Genomic DNA, 13369 nt, shown 5'->3' on the forward strand with positions numbered 1-13369 from the left:
GTAAACAGCAGCCAGGCGATTTGCCTCAACCTCCCAAGCGGCCAAAAGGTCTCGCCTTGCTCTCACAGAGATTGTGGAGCACACAGCAAGCAGCAATAACTACGGGATATTCTTTTGCTGATGTCCGAGCGAGTCAGTAAGGTCCGCCATCTCCCTTGAGACGTCCGAAGCACACTCCACCACCATTCTGCACTTGCTCAGCCGGTAGTTGAAGAGTTCCTTTTCAGTGTCCAAGGCGCCTGTATAGGGCTTCATGAGCCAGGGCATTAGCGGGTAGGCCGGGTCCCCGAGGATCACTGTAGGCATCTGCACATCCCCAACCGTTATTTTGTGGTCCGGGAAGAAAGTGCCTGCCTGGAGGCGTCTAAACAGACCAGAGTTCCTGAACACACGCGTCATGAACCTTGCCCGCCCACCCGACGTTGATGTTGGTAAAACGTCCCCTATGGTCCACCACAGCTTGCAGCACCATTGAAAAGTAGCCCTTTCGGTTAATGTACTCGCTGGCCTGGTGGGCTGGTGCCAGGATAGGGATGTGAGTCCCATCTATAGCCCCACCGCAGTTTGGGAATCCCATCGCGCGAAGCCATCTATGATGGCCTGGACATTTCCGACAGTCACTACCTTTGAGAGCAGTTGCTCAACGATTGCGTGGGCTACTTGAATGACAGCAATCCCCACGGTAGATTTGCCCACGCCAAAGTGGTTCGCTACTGACCGGTAGCTGTCTGGCGTGGCAAGTTTCCAGAGGGCTATGGCCACTCGCTTCTGCACAGTCAGGGCTGCTCGCATCCTTGTGTCCTTGCGCTTCAGGGCAGGGGACAGCAAGTCACACAGTTCAAGGAAAGTGCCCTTACGCATCCTGAAGTTTCGCAGCCACTCTGTGTCATCCCAGACCTGCAGCACTATGCGGTCCCACCAGTCTGTGCTTGTTTCCCGGGCCCAGAATCGCCGTTCCACACCATGAACTTGACCCATTGCCACCATGATCTCCACTGCCCGGCGTACCCTGCTTTGTGAGAGGTCTGCGCCACTCTCCTCACCGTGCTGCCGGAGCCTCCTCGCCCGGTTTCTCAGCATCTGACTGTGGAAGAGGTGGACGATAATGTGCGAGGAGTTGACAACGGCCATAAGTGCAGCGATGATCGCAGCGGGCTCCATGCTCGCAGTGCTGTGGCGTCCACGCTGTAACCGACCAGAGAAGGGCGCGAACAGATTTCCCGCCGGCGCTTTCAAGGAAGACAGGGAGGGCGGGATTGACGGTTCAATGATGACACATTTTTCCCCCCAGCATGCATTGGGGGGAAATCCCACAATTCAAATGGGCAGCGGGGAGTGCGGGAACTGTGGGATAGGTTCCCACAGTGCACCGCTTCCAAAGTCGAAGCTGGCCCCGTGAATGTGGACTAAGAAGTTCGAATTTGTGTATTTAGTATGGATACACAAATTCGACTTATTAAGGTCGAATCCACAAATTCGACTTAAGTAGATTCGAAATAGTCCTGTAGTGTAGACAAGCCCTGAGATGGTCCACCAACTCATTTTTGGATCCTGGAAGGTAAGAAGCATTGAGGGCTTCCTGACACAGGGGAGAGGAACATGTTCCACCCTGTCTATTTATATAAAACATCACTGTTGTATTGTCCCTCATGACCAATAAAGATTTTCCCTCCAGTAGGGCTTGAAAGGTCGAGCAGGCCAGGAATACTACTCTTAGCTCTCTGACACTGATGTGGAGCGAGACCTCCTCTTGGGACCAGAGGCCTTGAGTCCTCAGCTTCCCCACCCCACCCCTGACCCGTCTGCAACTAGAGATAGTGCAGGGTGAGGTCTTGAGAAGGGAGCCCTTGCACAGACCATTCATGTATTGAGCCACCACAGGAGGGCCTCGACTACCAAAGAGGTCCAAGTGGTCTCGTCTTGGGCGATACGCTAATGCCAGCCAAGACTGAGGAGGCCTGAGCCACAGTCTTGCTTGCTGAACCATATACATACATGCCGCCACGTGCCACAGAAGTTTCAGGCAGTTCTATGACATGATAGTAGGGTAGTAGTGCCTGAGGTCTTCTATGATGGAAAAAATAGCCTGGAAACGAGATTCTGGGAGCAATGATCTGGCTTGCTTTGAATCCAGCACAGCCCATATGAACTCTATCCTCCGAGTGGGAGTAAGAGTCAACTTTTGTGTATTTACCAATAGGCCTAGCCCAGGGGTGGGCAAACGTTTTGGCCTGAGGGCCACATCTAGATATCAAAATTGTATGGCGGGCTAAGAATGCTCACAAAATTGTGGTTTGGGGTACAAGAGGGGGTGAGGGCTCCAGCTGGGGGTGTGGGCTCTGAGGTGGGGCCAGAAATGAGGAATTCAGGGTGTGGGAGGGGGCTCCAGGCTGGGGCAGGGGGCTGGGGTGTGGGCTCCGGCTGGGGGTGCAGGCTCTGGGGTGGGGCTGGAGATGAGGGATTTGGGGTGTAGGAAGATGCTCCGGGCTGGGACTGAGGGGTTTGGAGAGCAGGAGGGGGATCAGGGCTGGGGTTGGGGCGTGGAGGAGGTTAGGGGTGGAGGCTCTTTGTAGCGCTTACCTCAAGCAGCTCCTGGACACAGCGGCACATCCCCTCTCCATTTCCTATGCGGAAGTGAAGCCAGGCAGCTCTGCACGCTGCCCCGTCCACAGGTGCTGCCCCTGCAGCTCCCATTGGTTGCGGTTCCCAGCCAATGGGAGTTGGGGGGGTGTCTCTTGGGGCAGGAGCAGCGTGCGGAGCCCCCTAGCTGCCCCTATACGTAGGAGCTGGAGGGGGGACATGCTGCTGCTTCTGGGAGCCGCGCGGAGCCTCAGCATGCACAGAGAGGGGAAAGCCCCCAACCCATTCCCCGACTGAAGTGCCAGAGTGGGGCAAGTCACCGACCCCAGTCCCTGGCAGGAGCTCAAGGGCCGGATTAAAAGGTCTGATGGGCTGGACACAGCCTGTGGGCTGTAGTTTGCCCACCTCTGGCCTAGCCTGTCAAAAGTTGACCTTATCAGGTCCACGTGCTCTTCTATCTGCACCCTGGTGTGTGCCTTGATCAGCTGGTCATCGAGGTATGGAAACACCTGTATACTTTGTTTCCTCAGGAACATGGCAATGACTGCCATGCACTTGGTGAACACGTGAGGAGCCACTGACAGGCAGAAGGGGAGGACCATAATCTGATAGTGGGTATGGATCACTATGAACTTGAGGAAACTTCTGTGATTTGGGATTATTGATACGTGAAAATACGCATCCTTCAAGTTGAGGATGGCATACCAATCCCCTGGATCCAAGGAAGGAATGACCATGCAGAACCTCAGCTTCTTCATGAATCTGTCTAAGATGGGTCTAAGACCACCTTTGGCTTTTGGAATTAGAAAACAGTGGGAGTAGAGCCCTTTGCCCCTTAACTCCCAGGGGACCCCCCCTACTGCTCCCATTCTTAGGAGCATCTGCATCTCCTGTATTAAGAGTTGCTCTTAAGTGTCCGTGAAGAGGGATAGGGAAGGAGTGTGGGAAAGGGTGTGGGAAGGAGGGAGAAAACTGAATCAAAGGGAATATCCCAATCCAATCATGCATAGCACCCACTGAGCTGAAGTAATCGGGGCCCACACACAATAGAAATGGGATAAATGATCCAAAACCCACAGGTGAGGTAGATTCAGGATCTATGGGACACTGTTCTTGCTCTTCTGGCTTGCAAAGATGACACGGTGCTGGTTCCTCAGGCTCATTGTTGACCTTGGTTCTGGGTCTGGTGCCAGTCTTGGTACTGCAGGAATGCTTGTGGGTCAAAGGAGGGAGCAGAGGAGCTCTTCCTTCAGAGGCAACTGATAGCGACCCCCTTGAATACGAACTCTGGGCCTGATGAAATGCCCATGGGGTCCAAAAGGGCCATTGAGCAGGCACTTGCCACTGCGCTGGTCAGGGCATAGGGGGCAGAGACTGCCCTGCATCAGGCTTTAGGTGCCGATGCCGCGAGTGGTGCTGACTTATCTTTGAGGCATAAGACTCTGCCTCCAATGGTGAAGATTCGCTCCGTGGCAACCAGGCGAGTCGATGCTGGATGGTGTCGGAGAGCGGTGCTGAAGAGAAGTTGACTGGTGCCACAACATGGCTGACTTGTCTCTAGATGGCACCGAGTGCCTTTGTGGTGCCAGTGGTCTGGCATCAGGTGCCCTCTCACATCTGGCGAGAGACAGCAGTGCCATAAGGGCTATAAGGTCCCTAGCTGCTTCGAAAGTCTCCGGCGTGGAGGGAAGCTCTAGTGTCTCTCCGTGGTACTTCCTCGGAGGGGAGTCCAGAGGCACTGGGCTCGACAGACCCCTCAGCAAGGCCGGAGTCCATGGTGCCGCACTAGACGGCCTGGAGCTGGAGTGGCCTGGCGCAGGTCGCACTCCTCTCAAACCCTCATGCTCAGCTGTTTTCAGTGTGGGTGAGCACCTCCTATCCATCTTTCTATGCTTCTTTCGCAGCACTGGTGATTGGGAGCAGTGCTGCATCTCCCCCCGTGAGGAGCTCTTCGGTGCCAGAGAGTCCTGATGGTGCAGAAGACCCTTAGTCCCAGAGTCTTTCCTCAGTGCTGGGAGCTCCCTCATTGAAGCCAGTGCACTCCACACTGATGCAGACATGCTGGGTGCCAGTTCAGACAGACTCGGCTCTGAATGTGGGTGGAGAGCTGGCTCCATCAAGAGGAGTTTCAGTCTCTGGTCCCTCTCCTTTTTCATTCTGGGACAAAATCTTGCAATGATCTTTTTGATGGGATTCTCCCATACACTTCAAACATGACATGTGGGGATCGCCCCTAGGCATAGGCTTTTGGCAAGCCCCGCTCGGTTTAAACCTTGAGACCGAGGCCTGCCCTGATCTCAGGGAAAAAGGGGTGGGATTGACCCTGATAAGTCAGTAACTTACTATACCAAAATACTAACACTATTAACTATTTACAAGAAGAAAGAAAAGAGTCCGCTAGGGAATCACTTGCTGAAGCAAAAGAGAACCACTGTTTCAACAACCGTCATGGGCACTATGAAGGAACTGAAGAGGCCGGGGGTTGGCAGGACCCTATACGGCACCGTGAAGGCGTGACTCCAGGGGGCTCCAGAGCCGACCCTACAGATACCACTAGGGGAAAAACCTTCTGGCGACTGTACATGTGGCGTGCTTGCACCTACTTAGAATCAACATGAACAAGCACTCGAAGAAGAACAATAGTTCTGAGAGATGTGAGCTAGTCCGTTCATCTCCACGTGGCATTAACAATGAAGCATACTGATGATAATTTAAGTATGAACATTAATTTGTTCAATGCTGATTAAAGCATGCTGGAAAGAAGAGGCACAATCATTACTGAAGATCTGCACAATATACTCTGAGTGGCAGTTCATTTTGGCATCACATGTGGACAGAGCATAGAATGTAGGCAATGCATGGGAGGTTGTCACCATTTATTATTTTCCAGTTTCATCATTGATGGTCCCTTCAACCATATTTAACCCATTTTCTATTGTAAAAATTACAGAGCCTTCCAATAATTAAAATTTAGTTTTTACAGTAAAAAGTAATAGGCTACAAATTCTTGTGGAAAGGGTAGCAAACTTCAGCCAGAGATAGGGGGTGAGAGGGAAGAGGATGATCCTAGATAGTACAGGGAACCTTTAAATTAGAGAGACAAGGTTAGGAAAAAAAGAGAAAAATAAATATATTTGAAAGAGCATAATCCGTTCTCTAGTATCTTCTCTCTCATAATCCTAGGAGCTCCTTTCCATAGTGGAAGATTATGGTGCATAGCTTATCTCAAAACTGATTTAAAAAAAATTTTTTTTGGAAAATAAAAATGAATGTAAGGATAACAGCAATGAGCCACTATAGGGCAGGCAGTAGTCAGTCAGAAGTGCACTTGATGGCTGAGAGTGCTGGACTCTGTGCGTCAAAACACAATTAAGGCCTGCACACGTACATCCTATTGCTATATTGGTGCAGTTACCAATCTTCTAAATGCCCTCTCTGTATTTCCAATTAAACTTACTTCTTACCTCTCTCTGGAGGCGCTCCATTAACTCTGTATATTCTCTCTGCTCCCTAAGGCGCTTCTCCCTTGCTCTGCATGCCAGGATGCGACGGAAAGCACACTGCAACGTTAGCACAGCCTTTTCTTTGTAGTTCAGTTCTGTGTGGTGCATAGAGAATGAATGAAGATAGACTGCAACCCAATGTGGATATGAGACGGTAGAATGGCAGGCAGAATTCAATGTTTATAAATGCAAGGTAATGCACAGTGGAAGGAATAATTTAAACTTCTTGTACATAGTTTAAAGGTAACCAGCCACTCAGAAAGAAGATTTGGGAATCACTGAGAACAACTGGTCTACGTGCAGCAGTGGTCAAAGACTAGAAACAGATAGGATATCCACGATTGTTACTCAGAACACTGATTTGTGCATTCAATGCACAAATCAGTGGGTCAGGGAGCTCCTGACCCTCAGAGACCATGTACGGACTTTGGAGGCCAGGGTGGCGGAACTAGAGGAGCTGAGAGAGGCAGAGAGGTATGTTGATGAGGCTTTCCGGGACACTGTAGAATTGTCCCACCTCCGCTTAGACAGCTCCTGTGCTGTTGAGGAGGAAGAAGGGCCCAGGGAAGTAGAGCAGTCAATGGGAGCAGAGGGAAACCTTCCCGTAGTTGGGACCCTCCTTCCAGTTGGTGCTGGGGTTGCCTCTCGCACTGAGGTTGCCTCTCCGGGGGAGGGAACTCCAGTTTCTAGGAAAAGGCAGGTGTTAGTAATGGGAGATTCGATTATTAGAAATGTAGATAGCTGGGTCTGTGATGACCGGGAGAACCGTATGGTGACTTGCCTGCCTGGTGCGAAGGTTGCGGATCTCTCGAGGCATCTAGATAGACTTATGTGTAGTGCTGGGGAGGAGCCGGTGGTCGTGGTACATGTAGGTACCAATGACATAGGGAAGGGTAGGAGAGATGTCCTGGAAGCCAAATTTAGGCTGCTAGGGAAGAGACTGAAATCCAGGACCTCTATGGTGGCATTTTCAGAAATGCTCCCAGTTCCACGCGCAGGGCCAGGTAGGCAGGCAGAGCTTCAGAGTCTAAATGCGTGGATGAGACGATGGTGTAGAGAGGAGGGGTTCACGTTCATTAGGAACTGCGGAAACTTCTGGGATGGGAGGAGCCTATACAGGAGAGATGGGCTCCACCTAAACCAAAGTGGAACCAGACTGCTGGCACTAAACATTAAAAAAGTTGTAGAGCAGTTTTTAAACTAGGAGATGGGGGAAAGCCGACTGCTGCAGAGGAGCGTGTGGATCGGACACAGACTTCTCTTAGGGGAGAGTCTGATGATAGAGAATCTCCAGGTTATAGTCAGGAGCAGAGGACTGAAAAGTATAATGTAAGGGCCGGATCAGATGATAAACAGTCACATAAAAAAGAATCTGGCACATCAGAAAAAGGCAGGCTAATAAACAGGGACAAGTTTTTAAAGTGCTTGTACACAAATGCCAGAAGTCTAAATAATAAGATGGGTGAACTAGAGTGCCTTGTGATAAAGGAGGATATAGATATAATAGGCATCACAGAAACCTGGTGGACTGAGAGCAATCAATGGGACACAATCATTCCGGGGTACAAAATATATCGGAAGGACAGAACAGGTCGTGCAGGGGGGAGGAGTGGCACTATATGTGAAAGAAAGTGTAGATTCAAATGAAGTAAAAATCTTAAGCGAATCCACATGTTCCATAGAGTCTATGGATAGAAATTTCATGCTCTAGTAAAAATATAACATTAGGGATATATTATCGACCACCTGACCAGGACAGTAATAGTGATGATGAAATGCTAAGGGAGATTAGAGAGGCGATCAAAATTAAGAACCCAATAATAGTGGGGGATTTCAATTATCCCCATATTGACTGGGAACATTTCACTTCAGGACGAAATGCAGAGATAAAATTTCTCGATACTTTAAATGACTGCTTCATGGAGCAGCTGGTACGGGAACCCACAAGAGGAGAGGCTACTCTAGATTTAATCCTGAGTGGAGCACAGGAGCTGGTCCAAGAGGTAACTATAGCAGGACCACTTGGAAATAGTGACCATAATACAATAGCATTCAACATCCCTGTGGTGGGAAGAACACCTCAACTGCCCAACACTGTGGCATTTAATTTCAAAAGGGGGAACTATAAAAAAATGAGGGGGTTAGTTAGACAAAAGTTAAAAGGTACAGTGACTAAAGTGAAATCCCTGCAAGTTGCATGGGCCCTTTTTAAAGACACCATAATAGAGGCCCAACTTCAATGTATACCCCAAATTAAGAAAAACAGTAAAAGAACTAAAAAAGAGCCACCGTGGCTTAACAACCATGTAAAAGAAGCAGTGAGAGATAAAAAGACTTCCTTTAAAAAGTATCAGAGGGGTAGCCGTGTTAGTCTGGTTCTGTAGAAGCAGCAAAGAATCCTGTGGCACCTTATAGACTAACAGATGTTTTGCAGCATGAGCTTTCGTGGGTGAATACCCACTTCTTCGGATGCAAGCAGTGGAAATTTCCAGGGGCAGGTGTGTATATATAAGCAAGCAAGAAGCAAGCTAGAGATAACGAGGTTAGATCAATCAGGGAGGATGGGGCCCTGTTCCAGCAGCTGAGGTGTGAAAACCAAGGGAGGAGAAACTGGTTCTGTAATTGGCAAGCCATTCACAGTCTTTGTTTAGTCCTAAACTGATGGTGTTAAATTTGCAGATGAACTGGAGCTCAGCAGTTTCTCTTTGGAGCCTGGTCCTAAATTTTTTTTGCTGTAGGATGGCCACCTTAAAATCTGCTATTGTGTGGCCAGGGAGGTTGAAGTGTTCTCCTACAGGTTTTTGTATATTGCCATTCCTAATGTCTGATTTGTGTCCATTTATCCTTTTCCTTAGAGACTGTCCAGTTTGGCCTTTAAAAAGTGGAAGTCAAATCCTAGTGAGGCAAATAGAAAGGAGCACAAACACTGCCAACTTAAGTGCAAGAGTGTAATAAGAAAAGCCAAAGAGGAGTTTGAAGAACGGCTAGCCAAAAACTCCAAAGGTAATAACAAAATGTTTTTTAAGTACATCAGAAGCAGGAAGCCTGCTAAACAACCAGTGGGGCCCCTTGACAATGAAAATACAAAAGGAGCGCTTAAAGACGATAAAGTCATTGCGGAGAAACTAAATGGATTCTTTGCTTCAGTCTTCACGGCTGAGGATGTTAGGGAGATTCCCAAACCTGAGCTGGCTTTTGTAGGTGACAAATCTGAGGAACTGTCACAGATTGAAGTGTCACTAGAGGAGGTTTTGGAAGTAATTGATAAACTCAACATTAACAAGTCACCGGGACCAGATGGCATACACCCAAGAGTTCTGAAAGAACTCAAATGTGAAGTTGCGGAACTATTAACTAAGGTTTGTAACCTGTCCTTTAAATCGGCTTCGGTACCCAATGACTGGAAGTTAGCTAATGTAACGCCAATATTTAAAAAGGGCTCTAGGGGTGATCCCGGCAATTACAGACCGGTAAGTCTAACGTCGGTACCGGGCAAATTAGTTGAAACAATAGTAAAGAATAAAATTGTCAGACACATAGAAAAACATAAACTGTTGAGCAATAGTCAACATGGTTTCTGTAAAGGGAAGTCGTGTCTTGTGGGGGCTCGGCCGTCTCAGGTGCGGCCGAGAGCCAGACCGCGTCACTACACGGCCTAAATCCACAAATCAGTCTCCGAAGGTCCACGGGCTCAGACCCTCAGGCAGGGGCTGAGCAACAATAAACAGAGTCAGTAGATTAGGCCCCAAGCCCTCAGTCAGGGCGGGGCAACCAACAGCAGTTCTAGCTCAGACCCTCAGGCAGGGGCTGAGCACACAGAGTCAGTGGTTTAAGCCCCAAGCCCTCAGTCAGGGCGGGGCAGCAAACAGCAGTTCTAGCTCAGACCCTCAGGCAGGGGCTGAGCAAACAAAGTCAGTAGAAGGAGCTGAGCAAACAACAATAGTTCAGGGCTCAGATCTTTAAGCAGGAGCTGAGCAAACAACAATGGTTCAGGGCTCAGGTCCTTAAGCAGGAGCTGAGCAGCAACAATAGGTGAGTCCAGACTTCGGGGTCTGAGCTCTGATGTGAGGGGGAGACTGCCACCCGTGAGAGGGGTGGCGGGGGGGGGGGGGACACAGGCCCACTCCACTGTGTCCCAGTCCGGGGCCCTAACAGTGGCAGTTAGTCTGCTGCTGTGTCGGTGGGGTCCTGACCGCAACACACCGACATCGGCTCGAAATCTGCAGTAGCCAGACTGGGGTCAGCTACCCCTGGGCCACTTCCCATCTCCCCCTCCATGGGTACCTGCTCATTGCTGGTGTCTGGAGCGGGGTCCCATACCATGGGCTCCTCGTCGTGCTGAGGGCTGGCTAGGTCGGGCTGCTCCTCAGGACACGGGTCGGGGTTACGCTCGGGCCGCTCCTCGGGATTCCGGGCCCGGGGAAGGCTCGGCCAGTCCTCCTCCGGGTACCGTGCTCGGGGAAGGCTCGACCAGTCCTCCTCGGGGTACCGTGCTCGGGGAAGGCTCGGCCAGTCCGCTTCAGGATACCGTCCTCGGGGAAGGCTCGGCCAGCCTTCTTCAGGGTACCTGGCTCGGGGCAGGCTCGGTCCAGCAGGAGCTTGGTCAGGAGCGTCTGTCCTCTCCGGCCGCCGGGCTGCAACTGAGCGCTGGGCCGGGGCTCTTATACTTCCTGTCCCGCCCCTTGACTTCCGGGCGGCGGGGACAGGTGGCAGTGGCTCCGCCCACTGTGGCGGCTGTTCTGGCTCCTCCCTCTCAGGAGCGGCCGGGAGCCAGGCCGCCTCACTACACGCCCACATCTCGAATACTGTGTACAGATGTGGTCTCCTCACCTCAAAAAAGATATTCTAGCACTAGAAAAGGTTCAGAAAAGGGCAACTAACGATGAGTTGCAGTTGGCTGGTGCTCTTGGGGCAGTTGGCCTTCACATGCCCCAGCTCATTACATTTAAAGCATTGCCCAGCTGACTGTGGGCTGGGGCAAGGTGAGTGGTTGGAGAATAGGGTGGTGGCATGTTTATCATACCAGGCCTTTTGCTCTTGTTGAGCATCCTGTAGGTTCTCTCGAGCAAGGGCTAGAGAGTCTTTGAGGGTGTTTTGCAGGTTGGTTACAAAGTCCAAAATATTAGTTTCTGGAAATGATGTAACCCCCTCCCATTGCTGCTTCACCAACTGTAATGGCCCCTTAACTTCGTGGCCATAAATGAGTTCAAAGGGTGAAAATCCCAAACTAGGATGTGGTACAGCCCTGTAGGCAAAGGGCAACTGCTGCAATACTAGGTCCCAATCATTGGAGTGCTCAGTCACAAATTTACGTACCATGGCCCCCAAAGTCCCATTAAACTTCTCTACTAGGCCACTTGTTTGATGGTGGTACAGGGTGGTAACCAAGTGGTTCACCCCATGAGTTTCCCAAAGGCTTTTCATGGTCCCTGCCAAAAAGTTAGTTCCTGAATCCATAAGGAAGTTGGAGGGCCAACCTACCCTGGGAAAAATGTCTGCCAATGCCTGGCTCACGCTTTTAGCCCTGGTGTTGCTTAGAGCTACTGCTTCCAGCCACCAGGTGGCAAAATCCATGAAGGTCAGTATGTATTGCTTTCCTCTGGGTATCTTCATAGGGAAAGGACCCAGAAAATCCACAGCTACATGCTGAAATGGAACCTCACTTATGGGGAGTGGCTGGAGAGGGGTCTTGACCTAGTCTTGGGGCTCTCACCCTCTGGCACCTCACAAGACCAGACATGGGTAGAAACAGCCTTGCCCATTCCCTCCCAGGGGAATAATTTCCCCAAACGGTCCTTGGTCCTGTTCACCCCAGGATGGCCACTAGGGTGATCTTGGGCTAAGCTCAAGAGCTTTTTGCTATACTTAGTTGGAAATACCAACTGCCTCTGAGGATGTCAGTCCTCCTTGTACCCACCAGAAAGGGTTTCCTTGTATAAGAGTCCTCCTTCTACAACAAACCTGGACTTATTGGAAGAGGTGAGAGGTGGTGGGTCACTCCGTGCTGTCATCCAAGCTCCCTGGAGGCTTTCATCTGCTTCCTGCTCTGCCTGGAACTGCTCCCTTGATGCTGGAGACATTAGTTCCTTGCTGGGTTGTGGACTTGGGCTTGGTTCCTCTGGAAGTGATGTAGGTGATGGGGGTGTCTCCGTTGACTGTGAACCGCTCTCCGCTGGTGCACTAGGTGGTATTTCAGGCTCTGGTTGAGCCTCTTGTGCCGGTATAGCTGCTGCTGCAAGTGCAGGCTCTGTGGTGCCCTTTGGAGCTGGCTCCCCTGACTCTGGTGGGGTTGTAAGCACGGGCTCTGGTGCTGACTGCTCCGCCAGTTCCGATCCTTGGACTGGTTCAAGCTGTGTCCCTGGAACTGGATCTACAACTGCTGCCATAGACTCTGGTCTGGGGTCTGGTTTCACCACCTCTGGCTGGGTCCCTGGGCCTGTGGTATCAGGGGACGCAGACTGGGCCCTTGTAGGAGGCTCAGGAATGGAGTTAGGTGTGGAGACCTGTTTAGCCTGGCTGTGGGTGACCATCCCCACTCTTTTTGTTAGCCAACCATGCGAGACTAAGTCTTCTCCCAGCAGCATTGGAATGGGATAATAGTCATAGACTGAAAAAGTCCATATTCCTGACCAGCCAAGTTAAAAGAGTTGGTCTTAAAGGGTTGCACCATCACTTGGGCATCTGGGTCAATGAATTTGGGGTCCACCCAGGATTGGTGGATAGCTGACACCCATGCTTCAGTGTCTCTCCACACTGTAATCTTTCTCCCATCCACACTCACAGTTTCCCTTTGTTCTGGGGGTATTTGCGAGGCATCTAGGCCTGAAGGTTCTCATGAGACTCCGGGGCGATGAGTTGCAGTTGGCTGGTGCTCTTGGGGCAGTTGGCCTTCACATGCCCCAGCTCATTACATTTAAAGCATTGCCCAGCTGACTGTGGGCTGGGGCAAGGTGAGTGGTTGGAGAATAGGGTGGTGGGACGAGAAGGCATCTGAGGTTTCCCTGGCTGTGTGGAGGGTTCCTCCTTGTGAGGTGGGGTCTTGGGCTGATTCCGATGGTGCGGTGTCGTCTCGGGTTGCCCCTTCTGGTATCCCCACCAACTGCTACTAGCTTTTTTCTTCTCTGCTACCTCCACCCATTTGGCTCCGATCTCCGCCACCTTGATTACAGTTTTGGGCTTCCCATCTAGGATGTACCTTTCTATTTCCTCAGAAACACCCTCTAAGAACCGCTCCATTTGTATTAGGAGAGATAGATCTTCCAGAGACTTAACATTTGCTCCTGATA

General features: G+C 50.8%; 1 protein-coding gene across 3 annotated transcripts in view; it reads right to left on the minus strand.

Annotated features, from left to right (window-relative positions):
• Positions 1-13369, minus strand: part of IQANK1 (IQ motif and ankyrin repeat containing 1) — a 153292-nt gene that overhangs the window by 101293 nt on the left and 38630 nt on the right. For all 3 annotated transcript variants that reach the window (XM_039527860.1, XM_039527859.1, XM_039527858.1), the window contains exon 4: positions 6045-6178. In XM_039527860.1, the coding sequence (XP_039383794.1) occupies positions 6045-6178 (134 nt within the window). The remainder of the gene's footprint in view (positions 1-6044; positions 6179-13369) is intronic.

This window comes from Mauremys reevesii, linkage group 2 (assembly GCF_016161935.1).
Source record: "Mauremys reevesii isolate NIE-2019 linkage group 2, ASM1616193v1, whole genome shotgun sequence".
NCBI classification, from domain to species: Eukaryota; Metazoa; Chordata; order Testudines; family Geoemydidae; genus Mauremys; species Mauremys reevesii.